We start from the raw sequence: 22506 nt of genomic DNA on the forward strand, positions 1-22506 counted from the left end.
ACACTTGGAGTTGCAGTTAGCAAGAGATGTTAAGAGTAACAAGAAAGGTTTCTTCAGGTATGTTAGCAACAAGAAGAAAATCAAGGAAAGTGTGGGCCCCTTACTGAATGAGGGAGGCAACCTAGTGACCGACGATGTGGAAAAAGCTAATGTACTCAATGATTTTTTTGCCTCTGTCTTCACGCACAAGGTCAGCTCCCAGATTGCTGCACTGGGCAGTACAGCATGGGGAGAAGATGACCAGCCCTCTGTGGAGAAAGAAGTGGTTCGGGACTATTTAGAAAAACTGGACGTGCACAAGTCCATGGGGCCGGATGCGCTGCATCCGAGGGTGCTAAAGGAGTTGGCGGGTGAGATTGCAGAGCCATTAGCCATTATTTTTGAAAACTCATGGCGATCGGGGGAGGTCCCAGATGACTGGAAAAAGGCTAATGTAGTGCCCATCTTTAAAAAAGGGAAGAAGGAGGATCCGGGGAACTACAGGCCAGTCAGCCTCACCTCAGTCCCTGGAAAAATTATGGAGCAGGTCCTCAAGGAATCAATTATGAAACATTTAGAGGAGAGGAAAGTGATCAGGAACAGTCAGCATGGATTCACGAAGGGGAAGTCGTGCCTGACTAACCTAATTGCCTTCTATGATGAGATAACTGGCTCTGTGGATGAGGGGAAAGCAGTGGATGTGTTATTTCTTGACTTTAGCAAAGCTTTTGATACGGTCTCCCACAGTATTCTTGCCACCAAGTTAAAGAAGTATGGGCTGGATGAATGGACTGTAAGGTGGATAGAAAGCTGGCTAGATCGTCGGGCTCAACGGGTAGTGATCAATGGCTCCATGTCTAGTTGGCAGCCGGTTTCAAGTGGAGTGCCCCAAGGGTCGGTCCTGGGGCCGGTTTTGTTTAATATCTTTATTAATGATCTGGAGGATGGTGTGGACTGCACTCTCAGCAAGTTTGCAGATGACACTAAACTAGGAGGCGTGGTAGATACACTAGAGGGTAGGGATCGGATACAGAGGGACCTAGACAAATTAGAGGATTGGGCAGAAAAAAACCTGATGAGGTTCAACAAGGACAAGTGCAGAGTCCTGCACTTAGGACGGAAGAATCCCATGCACTGCTACAGACTAGGGACCGAATGGCTAGGTAGCAGTTCTGCTGAAAAGGACCTAGGGGTCACAGTGGACGAGAAGCTGGATATGAGTCAACAGTGTGCTCTTGTTGCCAAGAAGGCTAACGGCATTTTGGGCTGTATAAGTAGGGGCATTGCCAGCAGATCGAGGAACGTGATCGTTCCCCTTTATTCGACATTGGTGAGGCCTCATCTGGAATACTGTGTCCAGTTTTGGGCCCCACACTACAAGAAGGATGTGGAAAAATTGGAAAGAGTCCAGCGGAGGGCAACAAAAATGATTAGGGGTCTGGAGCACATGACTTATGAGGAGAGGCTGAGAGAACTGGGATTGTTTAGTCTCCAGAAGAGAAGAATGAGGGGGGATTTGATAGCAGCCTTCAACTACCTGAAGGGGGGTTCCAAAGAGGATGGAGCTCGGCTGTTCTCAGTGGTGGCAGATGACAGAACAAGGAGCAATGGTCTCAAGTTGCAGTGGGGGAGGTCCAGGTTGGATATCAGGAAAAACTATTTCACTAGGAGGGTGGTGAAACACTGGAATGCGTTACCTAGGGAGGTGGTGGAGTCTCCTTCCTTGGAGGTTTTTAAGGCCCGGCTTGACAAAGCCCTGGCTGGGATGATTTAGCTGGGAATTGGTCCTGCTTTGAGCAGGGGGTTGGACTAGATGACCTCTTGAGGTCCCTTCCAACTCTGATATTCTATGATTCTATGATTCTATGATTTACTTCCCGGACCACAAAATAACTGTTGGGGATGTGGAGATGCCTATAGTCATCCTCGGGGACCCAGCCTACCCGCTAATGCCCTGGCTCATGAAGCCCTATACAGGTGCCCTGGACACTGAAAAAGAACTCTTCAACTACCGGCTGAGCAGGTGCAGAATGGTGGTGGAGTGTGCTTTTGGACGTCTCAAGGGGAGATGGAGAAGCTTGCTGACTCGCTGTGATCTCAGCGAAACCAATATCCCCATTGTTATAGCAGCTTGCTGTGTGCTCCACAATCTCTGTGAGAGCAAGGGGGAGACCTTTATGGCGGGGTGGGAGGTTGAGGAAAATAGCCTGGCTGCTGATTACTCACAGCCAGACAGCCGGGCGATTAGAAGAGACCAGCGGGAAGCGCTGTGCATCCGGGAGGCTTTGAAAGCAAAGTTCCTGAGTGAGCAGGGTAACCTGTGACTTTAAAGTTTGTGTACAGAGAAGCCGAACCTGCCCCCATTTCTTTACCCAGTTCATGTTGACTATCCTATCCAGTTACATACCCCCTTCACCCCACTTCCAACACACGTTTCAAAATAAAAATAGTTCTACTTTGTTAAAGCACACCGTTTTCTTTAATACTGTTTTCGCGGGAATTTTTTAAAACTGGGACGCAGACTGTGGTGCGGAGCGGGTGTAGTGTAGTCGCGCGAATGCAGCTTCTAAACTCAAGGACTGACAGGCTCCGCTGCGGTGGGATGGTTGTTTCAACGGAGCCTGTCACCCCTCCTGATAGGGACTGTGTGTATGGGGGGTCTATGTGACTTAGTGGCAGGGGGAGGACGGTTACAGATCCCCTGCTGTGTGGCTCTGTGATCCTGCCTAAGGACCGCAGCTTAAGATCTCTAACTGCCCTCCCCTGCCACAAAGTCACAGAGCAACCCACCCCCCACCACATAACATGAAAACAACCTCCCAGACTAACCAGGGTAAGTAGTCACTGCATCACTGCACTATGTATGTGCCCTGCTGCTGTGCCTGCCCCCGACTATGTACCCTGCCAAAGGTGACTGTCCTGTCCAATTACCAACCCCCTTTCCCCCCCTCCTCCAAAAGAACATGATGGAAACAGTAGTTAACAGAAACATATTTTTTATTATCAACTACACATGGAACTGGGAAGTGAAACTTGGACGGGGGTTTGTGTCAGGCGGGAAGGAAAGAACTTGTCAAACTTTGGGGAATGAGAGCCTTCTGCTGCTCGAGCTCTCTGCAGGGGTGGAGTGAGAGTTAGCAGGGACTCTGCCGCCTCTCCTTCTGTGCACTTTGGGTGAGGGGAGTATGGGACTTGGTGGTGGGGGAGGGCGGTTAGAGATGGACTGCAGCGGGGCTCTGTCCTCCTGCCTCCGTTCCTGCAGAACATCCACAAGGCGCCGGAGCGTGTCCGTTTGCTCCCTCAGTAGTCCAAGCAGGGTTTGAGTCGCCTGCTGGTCTTCCTGACGCCACCTCTCCTCCCGATCCATGTTGGCTTGGTGCATTCGGGTCAAGTTCTCCCGCCACTGGGTCTGCTGTGCTGCCTGGGCTCTGGAGCAGGCTATAAGCTCTGAGAACATGTCCTCCCGTGTCCTCTTCTTCTTACGCCTAATCCTCCCTAGCCTCTGGGAGTGTGATGACAGGCTAGGTTGTGAGACAGTCGCAGATGGGGCTGTGGGAATGGGAAAAAGGGAGTGAATTCCTCAGAAAGATAAATGTAGTTGTGAACAAAGAACATAGTCTTTCTCTGTGAACAGGACCATGCACAGCACCTATCACATGCGCACTCAGCACAAGGTCGAATTCTCGGCCTTCGCATTCAGTGTCTGGGGTTTTGCAGAGCACATTTGAGAACCGTGTCAGGACAACGGAATTTCTCTTGCACGCAGACATGGTAAGCCGTAGATTCGTGGCAGCTTAAAACTTTAATATTAGCAATGGCCTCATTTCACATTGAAATCAATGTCGGTCCCTGCTGCCAGCAATCCGGCAAGCAGGAAGTCTGCTCCTGTCCCACACCCTCGCGGCTGTCCCCGGGAACGATCCCTTTCGGCTGCCCCTCTCCCGCCTCCACCGCGTGGCTGCAAACCAGCGGTTACAGTTCTGTAAAGGAACGGTAAAGCAGTCCCAACACTAACATTCCCCTACCTCATTCAAAGCAGGTCATCATGAGCGACATCACCCTCATGAGGATCTCTGAGAGCGACAGACAGAGAATGCTCCGGGAAAGCCTCCAAAGACCAGGGCCGTATGCCGCCATGCTGTGCCAAGCAATGATTCCGGAGTACTTGCTAGTCTCGTGGCGCGGCAACGTGTCCTACTACGGAGGACCCAATAAGGCCGCTCTCCCCAAGAACCTAATGCAGCGGATTTCAAATTACCTGCAGGAGAGCTTCCTTGAGATGTCCCAGGAGGATTTCTGCTCCATCCCCGGACATATAGACCGCATGTTACTGTAGCTGCAGTAGCAGGGACTAAACAGTAGAGCGGCTTGGGCAGGACAATCATGCAAAACCGGACATTGCTAGATTTTTTTTCAATAGTTGCACTGCCCATGACTGAACCGTAAAGTTAATCAAACTAATCATGAGAAACCCATTTTTTAAATTGTTAATATTCATGTTCTGTTACAAATAAATGTTTAGATGTTTACAACACTTACTGGATGATCCTTCACCAGATTCTGTGTCCGGGGTAACGGCCGGGGAGGGTTGGTAGGGGATCTCTGTAAGGGTGATGAAGAGATCCTGGCTGTCGGGGAAATCAGCGTTGTGAGCGCTGTCGACTGCCTCGTCCTCCTCATCTCCTTCCTCATCTTCCCCGTCCGCTAACATGTCCGAGGATCCGGCCGTGGACACTATCCCATCCTCAGAGTCCACAGTCAGTGGTGGGGTAGTGGTGGCGGCCGCACCGAGGATGGAATGCAGTGCCTCGTAGAAACGGGATGTCTGGGGATGGGATCTGGAGCGTCCGTTTGCCTCTTTGGTCTTCTGGTAGCCTTGCCTCAGCTCCTTGATTTTCACGCGGCACTGCGTTACATCCCGGCTGTATCCTCTCTGCCATGTCTTTAGAGATCTTCTCATAGATCTTTGCATTCCGTCTTTTGGATCGCAGCTCGGAAAGCACGGACTCATCGCCCCACACAGCGATGAGATCCAAGACTTCCCGATCAGTCCATGCTGGGGCCCTCTTTCTATTCTGAGATTGCACTGCCATCAGTGCTGGAGAGCTCTGCATCGTTGCCAGTGCTGCTGAGCTCGCCACGATGTCCAGACAGGAAATGAGATTCAAACTGGCCAGACAGGAAAAGGAATTCAAATTCAAATTTTCCCGGGGCTTTTCCTGTGTGGCAGTTCAGAACATCCGAGCTCTTACTGCTGTCCAGAGCGTCAACAGAGTGGTGCACTGTGGGATAGCTCCTGGAGCTATTAGCGTCGATTTCCATCCACACCTAGCCTAATTCGACATGGCCATGTCGAATTTAGCGCTACTCCCCTCGTCGGGGAGGAGTACAGAAGTCGAATTAAAGAGACCTCTATGTCGAACTAAATACCTTCGCGGTGTGGACGGGTGCAGGGTTAATTCGATGTAACGGCGCTAACTTCGACATAAACGCCTAGTGTAGACCAGGCCTTAGTCTCTAGCAGCGTTCAAGCTTTGGGCCTGTTGGCTGAATCTAAGATTTTAATTTAATTTTATGCTGTGGACTTTGTCCCCTAGGTGCTGGAGTAAGACCACAGTTATAGACTGTCAGACTATGACGTATCAGCACAACTGATGTTGACTACATTTGAAAAAGTGTAGGGTTGTTTGCTGCAAATGAATACTGGTTCTCTTTCTGAGTGTATCACCTTGGTAACCAAGTCCCGTTCTGCCTCCAATACTGGAAGTTTCCAAGTCTGCATTTTCTGACTAGCAGACACTGTTATTTGCAGTACTGATGTAGCTGTGTTGGTCCCAGGATTTTAGAGACAAGGTGGATGAGGTAATATCTTTTATTGGATCAACTTCTGTTGGTGAAAGAGATGAACTTACACAGAGCTCTTTTTCAGGTCTGGGAAAGGTACTCAGAGTGTCATAACTAAATACAAGTTGGAATAGATTGTTTAGTACAAGTAGTTAACATATATTGTAAGAGACCATTCAAGGTGAAGTGGCCACATAACACTGCTGTACTCATGGGACGAAAAGGGGGAGGAGATAGTGGATTGCAGATTGTTGTAATAAACCAAAAAATCCAGTGTCTTTATTATATTCATGATTTTTAGTGTCTAGCAAAGTTATGAATTTAAGCTCTCAAACTCTTGTTTTCATGGTGCTGTGCAGCTTTCCTTTGAGGATGAAAAAGACTCAGCGGGCAGATGTGGAGTGATTACTTTGTGAAAAGTGTTCACCTGTGACTGTTGGATAAATTTGTCTTTTATCATTTTTTTGTATGAGTTCATTCAAGAGCATAGCGAGGGTCTCATTTTATCCACATTGATGTTATTGTGCACTTAAAACTCTTTTAGAGTAACCTGGTAATTTTGCTATGAGGCTAGCTAGTATTTTGACGGCTTAGCTGTTTTTACTATTTCTTTTGGATATGCTCGATGCTTTATATTGGCACGTTCTGAGCGATATGACTGAGTGGCACTTAGTGTTTTTCAGGTTGCCTTACCTCTTGCCTCCCACAGCCCCATTTAGAAGCACAGACCAGGTGTCATTACTAACCCCATAACAAACTATGTTAACTTTTTACTTCCTCTGAATAGGTTGTTTCTAATTCTGTGAACCATCAACTAGCCATGCTTTGAGGCAAAGAACTCAAAGATGGGGATGAAGGATCTTCCCATCATTCTGGAAGAGAAAATGAGGGATGACCTGGAGAATGATTGGTGAGTACATGACCAGCTGTATCAGGTAGAGAAACCATGTCTGTCTGGGCCAAGTCAGAACTATTAACTCTGGCTTTGTCCTTTTTTATTTTGAGTAGAACTTTTAATATTAGAGGCGTCGGGGGGAGTGCAAACATTAGACCCAACAACCACTGAAGGTAAAAGGCATCCCTCATGGACTGGTGACCCAGCCTGCCTCTGGAGCAGAATTGGACGCATTTCTTGTTCATGGCCATGGCAAACATATTTATCTGTGAGGTACCCCATTGCTGAAACATGTGGTAAACTATGATGGAATCTGTCTCCCATTCATTGTCTTGAGAGAAGTGCCTGCTGAGTGTATCCGCAGTCACATTCTGCATTCCTGGAAGGTAAGCTGCTGTGACGATGCTCTGATTGTGTATGCACCAATTCCAAAGCTTGACAGCTTTGTAGCAAAGGGAGGGGGAGCTTGCCCCTCCTTGTCAGTTGCTACAGAACATGCATGACATGTTGTCCATAATGACCTTTATATGTTTGCCCCTGATCAATGGTAGAAATTGGAGATAAGCATATCTGACCGTCCTGAGTTCTAGGAGGTTGATGTGCACAGTCACCTCTGGATATGTCTATTTGCTCTGTTTTGTAGGGATGTCCAGATGCGCTCCCCAACTTAGGAGGCATGTCTCTGTTGTTATAACAACTGTCAAGGGAAGGGCAGGTGAAAGGGACTCCTGCGCAGACATTGGTGGGGGGGGGGGGGGATTTCCACCAATTGAGAGATTCCTTTACAAAGGTGGATATGGACAATAGTGTGGCTAGACTGTGTCTGCTCAGTGAATAAACAGTCCTGGGCCATCTTTGGAGGCAAAGCACCTGTACTCTTGCATGGTCTATAATGAAAGTATCAGCTGCCATAGGTCTCAACCACCAAGACAATTCTTGACAGGTTACGCCATTCTGAGGGCTACTCTTGGATAGCTTGACTACATTGGAAAGGGTCGCAAATCTTGCATCAGGAGATAAGCTCCTATGAATTCTAACCTTTGTAAGGGATCAAGGTGGATTTTTGAATGTTCAGTTGTAGGTCCAGTGCGAGGAAGAGGTATATGGCTTTGCAAGTTGCCCTTGCAGTTTTATCCTGGAAGCAACCTTTTAGAAGCCAATCGTCCAGGTGAGGGAACACCAGAATTCCTTTTCTGCGGAGATGTGCCTCTACTAAAGAAGTGACCTTTGAAAAGATCCTTGGAGCAGATGAGAGGCCAAAAAGGAAGCACCTTATACTGCAAATGGTCTCGACTGACAGTAAAACATAGGAACCTTTCGTGAGATGGGCGGATTAGTATGGAAATGTGTTTTGATGATTGAGGGCTGAGAACTAATCCCCTTGGTCCAGAGATGGAATTATTGCTTCAAGGTGTGACCATTTTGAATCTTTGTGCTTTCACAAGTGTGTTGAGTAGCCTTAAATCTAGGATGGGTCCAACAGTCATTCTTTTTTTGGAACCAGGAAGTACCTGGAATAAAACCCTTTCCCTCTGTGCTGCATAGGAACCGGTTTTATAGCACCCAAGTGTAGGAGAGAGTCTATTTCCTGTTTTAAAAGGTGCTCATGAGAGAAGTCCCTGAAGAGGAACAGTGAAGGGGAGTTGGCAGGCAAAAGTGAAGTGGATGGAGTACCCTGTGGAGATGATCTCCAAAACCCACTTGTCTGTAGTGACTGATTCGCAAGCATGCTGGAAGTGGTAAAGAGTTGCTGAAAGGAGGAAGGCAGGTGAAATGCTGCAGTTGGAAAGAAAAGGGATGGCAGCTCAGGACCGCCACCCCTCCATCAAAAGTGGTGCTTTGAAACAGAGGGTTGTGAGGTTGGGAAGTGGGTGTTCTTTTCCCTCTGGAACCTCTGTCTCTTGAATTAAGGTTCATTTGATCTTTGGGAACTTGAGAATTGGTTGGGCTCTCTGATGTCTGGGACCTACTAAGTTTTCTCTTTTGGGTGTGTATATAGATCTCCAGAGAACGTAAAGTGGCCCTCGACTGCTTACATGTGCAGAGATTTGTCTATAGTGTCAGCGAACAGTTTAGTGCCCTCAATAGGAAGGTTTTCAATTGTATTCTGGATCTCCTTTGGAAATCCTGAGAGCTGAAGCCAGGAGGCCCTCTTCATAACTATTGCTGTAGAAATCAAATGAGCGGCGGTATCAGCAGCTTTGAGAGAGGCCTGCAGAGATGTTCTGGTGAACAGCTAGCCTTCTGCACTAATTGCCCTCTGTATTCTTCTGGCAGATGCTCAATAAAGGAAAAGTGCCTCTATGGGAATGGATTGGAGTGCCTTGGCCGGATATTTGAGAGCCCAAGGCAAGATCTTCATCAGAATCCTCCTCTCCCAAGTCACTCTGAAGTGGTGGAGCAGCAGAAGAAACTGAGAGGTACAATTCTCAGCACCAGATGCATGTCTGGGAATCTGGAGGGCCTCAGTACTAAGAACAGTTGGCGCTGACCAGTGAGTCAGGTGTTTTGGACACAGCCAGGTCTTGAGGAAAATGAAACTCCCGCAGTACCGAGTGTGTTGTCAGTACTGTATCCATGACCTGAGCTGAAATAATGGTAGCTGAGGGAGTTGCTGGTACTGTGAATCTTGAATGGTCCAAGGGGAGTGGAGCTGGAGTGGTCTTTTTCAATAGCGAGTGTGAAGGGGTAGAGCTTTTTTTGCTGCCTTGCTCCCCTGACAGTACCAATGGTCTAGCCAAGCCTGAAATTTTGGAGTCTCTAGATTTAACAGGAACCAGCAGCCTCATGCATACAGTGTCAGAGACTGATGGGAGCCAAAGTGGCTGGAGTCACCGTTGCCCTCATCTTCTTTGAGGTAGATTCCCTGCCTGGAGAACCTGGCGCACGATCTTTGGAAGTCTTATGACAGGCATCTTGAGCCTTCTTCTTAGATGCCCTTGAGGAGTGTGGCTTGGAGATAGTAGACGTAGCCAACTTATTCAGAGACTAGCAAACTGTGGGGTACCCTGGTCTCAATCAGAGTCTGGAATCAGCAAGCTCTCTATCCTAAGGAGTTAAAGTTTGATCTCCCTGTTTTTTCTGGCTCTAGATTTTAATGCCAGACTGAAGTTGCACTTTGAGATTCCCTGAGGCAATGGATGCACCAGGAGTGTCAGTCACTCACCACGATTACCTCCTGGAACAACAGGTAGCATCTGAAACCTAGCAGAGCCAGGCATACTCTTCTAGTAATGTAGAACTCCCAGGAAGGAGAAACTATATAACAACATTTTTTTAAAATAACTATAATAAACTACAGTAAGAGCTAAGGGGACACAGCTGAGATAAAATTCAACACAGACAACTGTGAAGGCTCCATCTCAGGCCAAGGCAGTTGAGAAGGAACTGAGGGCGCTTTGCCTGCGCAACACTATATAGCAACAATGCAGAGCACAAGACTGAGTAATCCGTATGCGTGGGCTGAACAGACATTATGAAATTTCTGATCAAAAGCACAGGGGCTGTAAACACACCTAGAATGGAGCACCCATAGGGACACTACATGGAGAAGAATTGTTACTTGTGCATGCTGACCTACTTATATGGGCACAGACTTACTATGACATATATCCAGCACCACTCTAATGTTTGTGTACATATGTGCATCACCTGTGAGCTTGTAATGTTATTTGCGGACTACCTGTGTCTGTATGCTAATTGATATTTAAGAGCTATGTACTCATTACAACGTTTGTAGATCTATACTTGTACAGCCAGCACTGTACTTAATTGTGGGGCAGATTCTATAATCTTTATTCACATGGAGTATCACTTATGTGATTTGTGCTACTTACAGCAATGGGACTATGCATGACTGCTACTTGGGAAGTGACAGAATATGTCCTGAGGCTCTAAGGTAAGCCTCTGTAAAGCAAGTACTTATAGAAAAAATAAAACCAAGTGATGTGTAAGAGGACTACTGAAAATATTATTGTTTAAGAATGGCTAACATCACATACCTCTGACTCAGTTCATCCAGAGGCCTATGATATGATACAATTAGGCTCTCATCTTCAGTGCGTGAAGAGTTGGGAGTTCAGCAAGAAAAACCCCATGGAGGGGCCTAATTCTGCCATCCTTAAACTGTGATCAGTCCTATTGATTTCAGAGAGCCGACGCTCAGAGCAAGGTAGTACTGAGTGTAAAGGTGGCAGAATCAGAGCCTAGTATCACAGGAACATAATTTGTGTGCAAATTAAGGAGGAAGTGGATGAGATGTAGCTAAATTAAAAAAGCCACCTTGCTGGAGTTAAAATAAAATTCTAGGATGCTTGCTTTTTAGATAAGGCCTTAATCTTAAAAAAAATTTGGAGCATAAGTTTTAACCTAAGAATTAAAAAGTCCTGCAGGATTTATCACGTAAATTCCTGTATGCAAGGTACTGAGCTTTCTTGCAAGGTACTTTGAAGTCAATAAGAGGAGAGGGAGCTGTGCATCTCAAAGGAGTCTTAAAGAGCTGTGACAAGCTTGCTCTCTGAACTTGCCAGTTAAAGGTACATCTCACATCTTAGAATCTAGACACAATACATTATAGATGAGAAATCTCTGCTCCTGGAAAATACTGATTTTTAAATGCCGTTCAGCCACACAAGAGAGTCCATCTCAAAAATAAATTGATATTGTTGGTATAAATCAGAGACTGATTTATAGTACCAGTATTTCTTATGGAAATAGTCATTCCACCGTTAAAGTATTAGAGCATTAACTATCCTCAGCTTTGCTTTAGGGGCTCTTAATTGCTGGCTAAAACTGATTTTTGTGGGGATTACCACTATGAACATAAATGTTTCAAATTAAACTATATGCATTTGTTATCAGGCAGACTAAAATGAAGTATTACTAATATGCTCAGACTGTATCTAAGCTAACTAACTAAATGGTAATTTTGCAAACTTATCCTACAAGTACTTTCTAGAGAACAGTAACAAATACTTATAAAACCACTTTCTAATTATTTCTTTGCCATAGCTCTGAAACTAATTGATTTGAGTAGATCAAAATACACAGAAAAAAGTTTGTGTTCTATTTAGTTTCTCTGATATAAAAGAAAGCTAAAAATAGACACTAGACCCATAACAAAACACAATGAACATCTAACGCTGTTGCAGTTCACCAAACTGTTGAGTACTGTTGTCCGAAAAAGCCTAGGGTTACATAATATTTCTCTAAACCCAAATTGGTAATTTAAGTTTTGTTGTAATGGTTGCATCTATAACCTTAAAACAATTTTATTATAAAAATAAGTTTAAAACTTTAAAATTGTAGTGTACAATTCCATAGAAAAATGAACTTTAGTTCACAGTTCTTTGTGGGAAGGCTCAGAAGAGGCTAAGCCATGGAGGAGCCAGAAGAATATTCACTATTTACTGTTGCTTCTTTTTCTTCATATCTTGGAGGTAATTCAGATGAAAGATGCAGAGTAGGCAAGATGTCTGAAGATGAACTGCTCCCGGGAATTGCATATAGTGGTTCGTAATCTCTAACAGAAACCATTCCTTGAACATGTGCAAGTTGTGCCCTGTAAAACATTACACATTGGAATGTACTAATCTCATTTATACATTAAGCCAAATCATACTTGAGTTTCACATATGCGCACACAGTGTAGGTGAAGCCGGTGTGTTCAAGCTGCCTTTTTAAAAAAAAAAAAAAATTGGTTCACTGCAAATACACATCTGTTTAGTAAACAGTGCCATCTGTATAACAATGTGGCCTTTTCACATTTCCTATAAAATACATCTTTTTATATCCCCTGACAACACTGCATAGAGCAGAATAGCCACTTGGGAATGGGAGAGATTTTCTCATCTCTTCTCCTTAGTTCCTTTGCCCCATCTTCCCTGCCTTTTCATAATCTATCATGGCCCTACTTTCCCCTTCCTTATAATAGTTATGAGCAGGGCCGACTCCAGGCACCAGCTTGGCAAGCAGGTGCTTGGGGCAGCCACTCCGGAGAGGGGCGGCAGGTCCAGCAATTCGGCGGCAATTCGGTGGACAGTCCCTCACTCCCGCTTTTTTTTTTTTTTTTTGGCTGCTTGGGGCGGCCAAAATCCTGGAGCCGGCCCTGGATATGAGTTCTAAAACTCAAATTACTGAAATGATAATACTGCATATTCTGAGATCCTCAGATGAAAGGTGACTTACAACCTTAATTAAGCTTCCCAAAAGCCTCTGAAGTAGTTAAATAAATAGTAGTATTCTCATTTGACAGCCAGGGAAACAGAAGCAGAGAGAGGTCTCTGGATTGTTCAAGTTCACACAAGTCAGCAAGTCAAAAATAGAACCCAGGCATCCAAGTCCCTTGCTCTACTCATATCCTGGTGCAATCAAGGTAAGAATATTTTAAAATTAAGGTAAAATATCAGAAGGAAGAAATTCAATGAGTTACTAGAAAATTTTATAGATGTCAGGCATAAAATCAATGATGATTAAGAGAGTGTTGTCCTAGCTACACTTCAACCCATGGGTTAAAACATCACAGATTCTAGAAAATAAACAAGAAGACTGTCTTACCCATTATTTACAATACTGTGGTATGGAGGAGGATTTTCACTCATAGGCAGCTCTGTGGCAAGTGGCTTCTGAGTTACAGGTGGTGATAGAGAGTCAGCAAAATAAGGTGGTGGGAGGGGTGGGAATGTCATTACAGCATCACCTAAAGAGAAAAAAATTAATTAGTAACATGAAAATTCAACTCATTTCCTGATCCACATTGTAACCTAAGAGATATTCATACTGGTGTAGTATAGTATTTATACTTATCATCTTTGTAGATACAGGCACCATGTTCATGCATACTTTAACTGTTCTGACATTCCTTAGTGTAGAGGACAATGGTATGTATACATTCTGGGAGGATTTTTAAAATGCAAGAGATCCATTTTACTAAAAAAAAAAAAAAGGGCAGCCATAAAAAAGGTTCCATCTTGCTAAAGGACACAAATCCCTTTACTGTTGGCTGCAGAACCTACCAGCAGACAGGCTCATGTGGGTTCTCTAAATACAGAGCAAGGGCTATTAGCACACTTTCTATCTGAGATTTTATACCATGCTCATCACTATGGTACACAAGTGCCTAGTTCTCCCCGCCTGCCTAAAATGTGGGTTTTATAAAGTACTGTGCATACCTGTAACGATGCTATAAATAAAAATGTTCAATGCTCTGCTTAACAATTCATATTGATTTAATTTTTCCTTCAAATGTGCAGTATTTCCCCTGTTAATAAATTATCAGGAAGTTCCTTGCTTTCTATGATTTATATGTTCTCAATGCTTATTTATACAAAGAGGTAATAACTGCACTTATACCATTACTATATCTTGCAACTTGATTGCCTGTTAAGGAACATTAAATGATTTTATAACTGTAAGCACAAATGGTGATTTCTGATTGTTCTGAAATTGTAATAATCAAACCAGGGTACCTATAGTAGCAGAATTAATAAAGAATTTTTAGATAACATTTTCATGGTTGAAGGGACAATACTAATAGAATTCATATTATAAGAAAGCAATACATGTTATATACTAAACTGCAATTATGCAGTGCTTAATCTGAATACGAATTAGTGATAATGTTATGAAGTTGGACAATGAAGTATGGTCTCTCTTATTCAGAACTTTGCATTTTGCAGGGGTTTTAGTTTTTTTAATGGACTGCCAACAGTCAGCTAGTTCTCATAATTAAACAGGTGCAACAACTACTTCCCTTCTGCCCACTCCACTTCTTGTGTCTTTGTCTCTTAAGTTTTCTATGTAAAACTCAACCTCTGTTCTTGCAATGTGTTTCAATCTTTTGATCCATCCATCACCTCCCCCAAAATCACAGTGTTTAGGTAATACCTGTCTACCCAACATTAATATTGATGTTATTCCATGAACTTGCTTTGCACACAGGGTGCACTTTATATGTTTGTTTAGTCAGCCTATTCTGAAAGTAGTGCGCTTAAGGAAGACAACAGAATTTAGATCTTTTCAAATATATTGTAGGAGAGGAAGTGATTGTTGGCTTACTAAACACACACACAAGGAGCATCTTGCAGAGACAATTCACATAGCAAATTAACACTGAAGTTGAGCAAGTCATGCGTTGCCTAAATACAATGATTCTGGTAAAGTGATGGAACCAACAGACTTGGACCCCATGATTCTACAGCAATCCACATTTTAAGTCTAGGCCTGATCCTACAGTGTTTATATATTTTATTTCTCTTAGAACTCTCCACATATAAGAGTGTGTGTACTAATTTTGTTTTCTCTTCTTCAAAGACTATTTTCTTAAATTGCTATTCTTCTACAACTCTCTCACCCATATACCCTGATATTTGGTGTCAGCCTCCAAAACCTTCACCTTTTCCTATTAAGCATCAGGTTAAATAGTCCTTTTGTCAGGATGACAAAGGCAGGATTTTGTGTGCAATGGACTTCAGTTCCGACCAATCAGGTGGTAGTTGAGCAGCATGGTGGTTGATTTGTCACCCATTCCTTCTGACCACTAAAAATGTAGTTTAAAACCTACAAACTGTATTCATCTAGAATTAAAATTGTGACACAAACAGTACAAGCAGTACCCTCTGCATCTGAATCACTGGAATCCTATTTCAGGGGACAAGAAGACAGGCCAGAATTCAAAGCTAAACTGCATTTTCAGTATAGTAATAAAAAAAGCCATGGCACCTACAATTTACAATGCGTATTCCATTCTCTGGAAAAGGAAGTAGGATTGGAACTACTTATGGCAGATAGTGTGATTTCTTCCACATTTGCCTTTGGCAGGGCTGGCTCCAGGGTTTTGGCTGCCCCAAGCAGCCAAAAAAAAAAAAAAAAAAGCCACGATTGCGATCTGCGACGGCAGTTCGGCGGAAGGTCCTTCGCTCCGAGCGGGAGTGAGGGACCGTCCGCTGAATTGCTGCTGAAAAGCTGGACGTGTCACCCCTCTCCAGAATGGCCGCCCCAAGCACCTGCTTGCCAGGCTGGTGCCTGGAGCCGGCCTGGCCTTTGGAGGTTTCTTGTAAGTCAAAAGGCAGTTTGCCCCTGAAGAAAGATGACTGAATTAACTACACTGTGAATGTTTCCGATGTAAGGCAACTTGTTTCTCATTTGGTATGTTAAACCACACAAAATAGGAACTAGCGTACAGGTTAGTTAAACTAGCTTTCAAATTTAAAGTATATGCAAATCATTTACCTACCTGCTGTAACTTGAAGTGATTCTGGACTCTGAGGCTGTTCTCCATTTTCAGAAGATTCTTGGCTGAGATTTAAATTGGTTTTCTTTTTAATATGAGCTATTACAAAGAAACTTAATCCAATAAGCACAATCAAAGGACCCATGATTTGAAGAGGCAGAAATCCACAGCCTGGGAGTTCAACATCAGAAGTGCTGGTTTGATTATACTGTAGGCTGTGCCTTCCTGGGCTACATCCAGGAACCCAAACGCCCAGGAAACTAATTAGCACTCCACTAGCTAAAAACAAAAACCCAAAGATAAGAAACTGGGCAAACTGACAGTTCCCTTGACAAAAAATGAGCCTGTACACCTGCTCACCTTGCATCTGCCTCTGACTTAGGTACAGCCTAGCTCTTGATTGTGCCAGTAAGCCACAAACTAATCCAACAGCAACAATCACAGGCCCAGCAATCTTAAGGGCCCTGTTGCAATCATTGAAGGTTCCAGATGGGCACGTCTGTAAAATAAAGACTGAAAGCAGAAATCCAGTGCACAGCAATGCAACTCCAAAAACAAAAAGGAAAAAAAACTTCCTATGATGTCCATTATTTTCTTCCCCACCAGGTCTGGGAACAGCAACTGCACACATTACAAAAATGTCTCTTCATGCAAAGGAGAAAGATATCATCTCCTGTTAGTGTTCAGAGAGGTAGACCTGTGAACACAAATATATAACTGAAATTAGAGAATATGTAGGTAACTACATTGTGTACTTTTCTTTTGCACTTATTACTCAGCCTATCCAATGGTTTAAAGCCAGTATATCCCCAAACCACTTCATTTTAGAATAAAAACTTCATGGAAAAGGACATGGGTTATAAGACAGATAAAGGGAGATCACTGACTTAATATTTATACCAAAATCAATTGTAATAGCTCAGTAAATAACATAATATAATTAAGGGAACAATGAATAATATTTATCCAATTCTAGTTAAAAGGAGGTCACTCTATGAGGGATGTACCCTTAAAAGGAAAAATCACCAAGTTTCCCTCCAACCTGCAGAAGCCCCGAGGTAGAGGCTGATGAGACACACTTAGAAAGTCATAGGTATAAGAAAGGAAGCCATAATGAGAAGGGAGGGTTGGGAGAAAGTTCTGCCTTTGTGGGCAACTAGGGAGCTGAACATCACACTGAGGATTGGAGCTATCATTGAAGAGAAAGAATTGGGATGGAATGCAGGGGTGGTCCTAGGGTCCGGCAGCACTTGGCTTTTTTTTTTTTTGCCCCCCCGGTGTGCCGATATTTTCTTCATCTCATCTGGTCACCCTAGGTGGTCCTTCCCTGCTTGCTAGAAGAGAGCCTTGACTGGAGGGAATTTTGATGGATAGAGGACATTTATCAATAAAGCTCCAAGTATATTACCTACTTAAAGCATGTGGATTTGTTGTTCCTCCTTCAGACATGTCAGCTCTTTTCCCTAAAAGTATTTCCTGTCCCAGTGTAACTGAAAGAGCTAGGACATTACAGACAAATTATAGTTCTTCTTTGAATGCTTGTTCATGTCCATTCCAATCAGGTGTGTGCGCGGTGCGTGCACGCCAGCCGGAAGATTTTTCCCTTAGTAGCATCCGTAGAGTCGGCCTGGGCACCCCCTGGAGTCGCGCCTTTATGGCACCCAATATAGAGCCCTGCCAACTCCCCACCCCCTCAGTTCCTTCTTACTGATGGTGACGGCTAGCTGGAACAACTGTCGCTCTTGCTTTGCAAGTGCTTTCAGCAGTGTCCTCTTCATTTTTCTTTCTTAAATAGTTGTAAATAGTTTGTTAGCTATTAGTCCTAGTTGTAGTTGTTGTCTCTTGGGGGTCCCCCCCCAACAACATTTCCCCCCAGTTCTGGGGTATGCCCTGGTCCCCAGGGTTCAAACTCTGTGAGGACTGTCGCAAGTTTATGCCGAAGAGTGACCCACACTCTTCTTGTCTATGGTGCCTCGGGGAGAGCCACCAAAAGGACAAGGGCAGGATCTGCAAGGGTTTTTTCACCCTAGCACCCTTAAAGTCAGGGACCAAAGACTCAAGGTCCTCCTAATGGAAGCGGCACTTGGACCGCATTCTGACCCAGGGTCCACAGAACCCATGCCGAGCACTTTCATGTCAGTCCAAAGTGCTCCGGCTCCGACGGTGCGTGAGCCAGTACTGAGCAAGGACTCTAAGGACTCCCGGCACTGCCACGGCTCCACACATAAGAAACTATCTGCGGTTTGGCACCGTTCTCAGTCCCCAGTGCCACAAAAGAAGAAAAGGCCGGATAGGGGTTGCTCTCACCCTTTAAAGACCAAGGGACCTTCAGCATTGAAGCACATCTCGAGCCAGGCCGCTTCTTCTCTCCAGCCTTCCAGGATCTTGTCAACTCCTGCCCCATCTGGGGTTCAGTCGCGCCCGAACCCTCAACCATCCCCGGAATGCCAAGGTGATCACCTCCAGCTCCCCTCAACTCCGGAGGCATTCGAGGCAGCCAGGGACTTTATACGCCTCACGGCGCCATCTTCCTCGCAGAGGAGACAAGTAACTGATGTCTGGGCAGCCCCATGCCCAATCAAGGAGCAAACCAGGAATGATGGTGCGCCAATCCCTATCTCCAGCACAACTCTCCCCGGCACGGCCCACCCATGCAGGGGAGCCACACCGGTCCCTGACATCTCGGCACCGCTCTCCAGCGGCCCAGAGTACCGCTCCTCTGGGGGCCTCCTACTCGGAGGCCTCAGAGTTGGAGGTGGAATCCTATCACTCAGATAGGACCAGGAGCAGGAGCTCCAGATCCCACCGCGACCACCAGCCCTACTTGGCACCATGGCCTTCGCAGTGGCAACCTTCCATGCAGTGTCCCTGGGCGTATCACCCTGGGCGTATCACCAGAGCCAGGAACAGGTCCAGGGCCCAAGGTCCAGGTTGGTGTCCTCAGCGTCCTTAATCTCCCCGCAGGCACCACCAGCTCCACCGGCAGCAGCGCCACTGACACTGCTATTGTCCCCTACAGGTCCAGTGCCGACCCGCCTATCAGCGGCACCGCAGGTGGCCACTGCATCGGTACCACTGGAACCAACATCTTCGGCACCGTCTGTCTTGGCACCGATTTTTCCGCCCCCAGCGGGCCCAGCACCACGAGCTCCAGAATACCATGTGCCGCGAGACCCACGGGGCGCTGAAGGGAGTGAGCAGGGCCCGCTGCCAGGCCTCTCCTCCTCATCCTCCCCAAATGAAGAGGTGGCAGGGACAGCAACGGCCCAAGCCCTGGAGGATATCAGGGTCCTCCAGCAGCTCCTACGTTGTGCTGCCCAGAACCTGGGCATACAGACAGAGGAGGTCATGGAAAAATCCAACCCGGTCGTTGACATCCTTGCACCCTCCAGTCCCCCTCACATCGCCTTGCCCTTAATAAGGATGATTTCAGAGACAACAAAGACCCTATGGCAGAACCCTGCATCTCTGGCCCCTACAGCCAAGAGGAATGAGAGGCGGTACTTTGTCCCTTCTAAGGGATACGAACACTTATACACCCACCCACCCCCTGACTCCCTCGTGGTTGATGTGGCCATTCAGCAAGAGTGCCAGGGCTTCCAGGAACCCTCCCCTAAAAAAAACGGAGACAAAATGACTCGATCTTTTTGGCCGGAAGGTCTATTTCACTGGGAGACTACAGCTCCGCATTGCTAATCAACAGGCCATCGTGAGCAGATACGCACACAATACCTGTGTTGCGATGGCCAAGTTTGCAGAGATACTGCCTCAGGACTCCCGTATAGAGTTCTCAGCGCTGGTGGAGGAGGGAAAGCTGGTCTCCCAAGCTTCCCTGCAGGTGGCATTGGATGCAGCGGATGCAGCCTCACGTACTATGGCAACGGGGGTTGTAATGAGGCTCTGTTCTGCCCCATGAGGTCCAACAAACAATTCAGGACCTCCCCTTCAAGAGTTCGTCCCTTTTCTCTGATAAGACGGATAAAAGACTCCATAGTCTAAAAGACTCAAAGGCCACCCTTAGCTCTTTGGGGATCCATACCCTGCCACCCAATGTAGGCACTTCCGGCCACAACTTCCCTCTAGGGTCTACCAGCCTCAGAACCACCAGGATGCTCCTTGTAGGAGGAATAGGAGCAGTAGAAGGAGGCAACACCCCTCCTCAGGCCAGGGCTCGGGTCAGCCCACGCCAGCGCCTGGCCCTGGACCACCCTTTTGAAGGTGTGGTCAAGGACGGTGCACCAGTAGTGCAGCTGTATCCAACCTCTCTTACCTTTTCGTCCCAACTATCCCCTTTCTACTGCGCATGGTCCCATATCACCTCGGATCGCTAGGTACTCCGCACAGTAGAAAGCGGATATTCTATCCAATTCTGTGCCCTTCCACCCCCCTTCAGGGACCCCTCTCACGAGCAACTTCTTATATAGGAAGTGCACTCGCTCTTCTTGGTAGGGGCAGTGGAAGAGGTTCCTCAGGAGCAAAGGGGCAAGGGCTTCTACTCTCGGTATTTCCTAATACCAAAAGCCAAGGGTGGCCTCAGGCCCATCTTGTACCTGCGGGAACTCAACAAGTTCGTCAAGAAACTCAGGTTCCGCGTGGTCTCTTTGGCCTCCATTATTCCCTCATTAGATCCAGGAGACTGGTAAGCCGCCCTAAACTTCAAGGACGTGGACTTTCAATAGCGATAATTCCACCCCACAGAAGATACCTCAGGTTTGTGGTGAACAACAGCAACTATCAGTTTACTGTCCAAATAACTGGCCTGTCAGCAGCACCTCGGGTGTTCACTAAGTGCATGGCAGTTATCGTGGCGTTCCTGCACAAGCTGCAGGTACAGGTGTTCCTGTACTTCGACAACTGGCTGATCAAAGGCCACTCCAGACCTCAAGTGGAAGAGCAGGTCGGCTTCATAAGAAGGATGTTCGTTGAACTGGGTCTCCTTCTAAATGAGGCCAAATCTACACTGTCCCTGGTGCAGAGGGTAAGAGTTTATAGGGGCAGTGCTAGGCTCAACTCGAGCCAGGGTATACCTCCCAGAAGCCAGATTTCGGTCACTGGGTGACAACATATGGGGCCTCAGGCAGTTCCCCACCACTACAGCAAGGAATTGCCTGAAACTTCTGGGGCACATGGTTGCTTGTACCTACGTAGTACAGCATGCCAGACTCAGGCTTCGCCCACTCCAGTCATGGCTAGCATCAGTATATCGACCAACTCGGGACGCTTTGGACAGCATCGTAACCCTGCCTCACCCAATACTAGACTCCCTCCTGTGGTGGCTCGACCCACAGGTAGTATGTGCAGGAGTCCCCTTCACCGGCCCCCCAGCCAACCTTCTCACTAGAGACAGATGCGTCAGATCTGGGATGGGGGGCACATTTGGGAGACCTCAGGATGCAAGGCCTCTGGTCTCAGGCAGACCTCGCTCTGCATATCAATGTCAGAGAACTGAGAGTGGTGTGCCTGGCATGCCAGGCTTTCAGAGTCCATATATCAGGGAGATGTGTATCAGTCCTCACGGACAATACCATGGCAATGTTTTATATCAACAAACAGGGGGGTGCACGCTCGTCTCCCTTGTGCCAGGAAGTCCTCATGCTGTGGGACTTCTGTGTAGAGCACTCGATACACCTGCAAGCATCATATCTCTCTGGGATACAGAACGAGCTGGCGGACAGTCTCAGCCACTCTTTTCATGGCCACGAGTGGTCCCTCCAGTCAGACATAGTGAAATCAATCTTCCAACACTGGGGCTTTCCCCAAATAGACCTGTTTGCCATACAGTGCAACAGGAAGTGTCAGCTATTCTGCTCCTTCCTGAATCACAGCCTAGGCTCCATCGCGGATCCGTTCCTACTTCCATGGGGAGGCCATCTCCTCTATGCATTCCCACCGGTTCCTCTCGTTCACAAGGTGCTCCTCAAGGTCCACAGGGACCGAGCACTAGTGATATTGATAGCTCCAGCCTGGCCACGCCAGCACTGGCTCACATCGCTCCTGGAAATGTCTGTGGCAACTCCGGTCACCCTACCACTTGTCCCAGACCTAATCATGCAAGTTCAAGGCTGCTTCTGACACCTGAACCTCAAGTTGCTCCACCTCACAGCATGGAAACTCCATGGCTGAACGCGGTGGAGCTGTCTTGCTCTGATCAACTCAGGCAAGTTCTTCTTGGCAGTTGAAAGCCTTCCACAAGGGTGACATACCTTGCCAAGTGGAGCTGGTTCTCCATCTGGTCGGAGCAGCACCGTCAGTCTCCAGCGCTCGCCTCGGTGACGTTTATACTGAACTACTTCCTCCATCTGAAGCAGCAGGCACTGTCCCTGTCGTCGACAAGGGTTCACTTGGCTGCCATCTCTGCCTTCCATCCGGGTGCAGATGGCTACTCAGTCTTTGTGAATCCAGTGGTCAGCCATTTCCTTAAAGGTCTCAACAGACTGTATCTGCAAGTACGACAGCCTATCCCGGCTTGGGACCTTAAGCTAGTCCTTTCCAGACTAACGGATCCACCATTTGAGCCACTGGCAATGTGCTCCCTGCTTTCTCTCTCATACAAGGTGGC

General features: G+C 46.5%; 1 protein-coding gene across 4 annotated transcripts in view; it reads right to left on the reverse strand.

Moving 5' to 3' along the window:
* Positions 1–11858: 11858 nt before the first annotated feature.
* Positions 11859–22506, reverse strand: part of TMEM171 (transmembrane protein 171) — a 31682-nt gene continuing 21034 nt past the window's right edge. For 3 of the 4 annotated variants that reach the window (XM_034773511.1, XM_034773508.1, XM_034773510.1), the window contains 3 exons: positions 15951–16644; positions 13274–13415; positions 11859–12278 (listed from right to left, as the gene is read on the reverse strand). In XM_034773511.1, coding sequence (XP_034629402.1) covers positions 12089–12278; positions 13274–13415; positions 15951–16578 — 960 coding nt within the window. In that variant the 5' untranslated portion in view covers positions 16579–16644 and the 3' untranslated portion in view covers positions 11859–12088. The other variant, XM_034773512.1, reaches the window with a different exon arrangement.

Source organism: Trachemys scripta, chromosome 6, assembly GCF_013100865.1.
Source record: "Trachemys scripta elegans isolate TJP31775 chromosome 6, CAS_Tse_1.0, whole genome shotgun sequence".
Classification (NCBI taxonomy): domain Eukaryota; kingdom Metazoa; phylum Chordata; order Testudines; family Emydidae; genus Trachemys; species Trachemys scripta.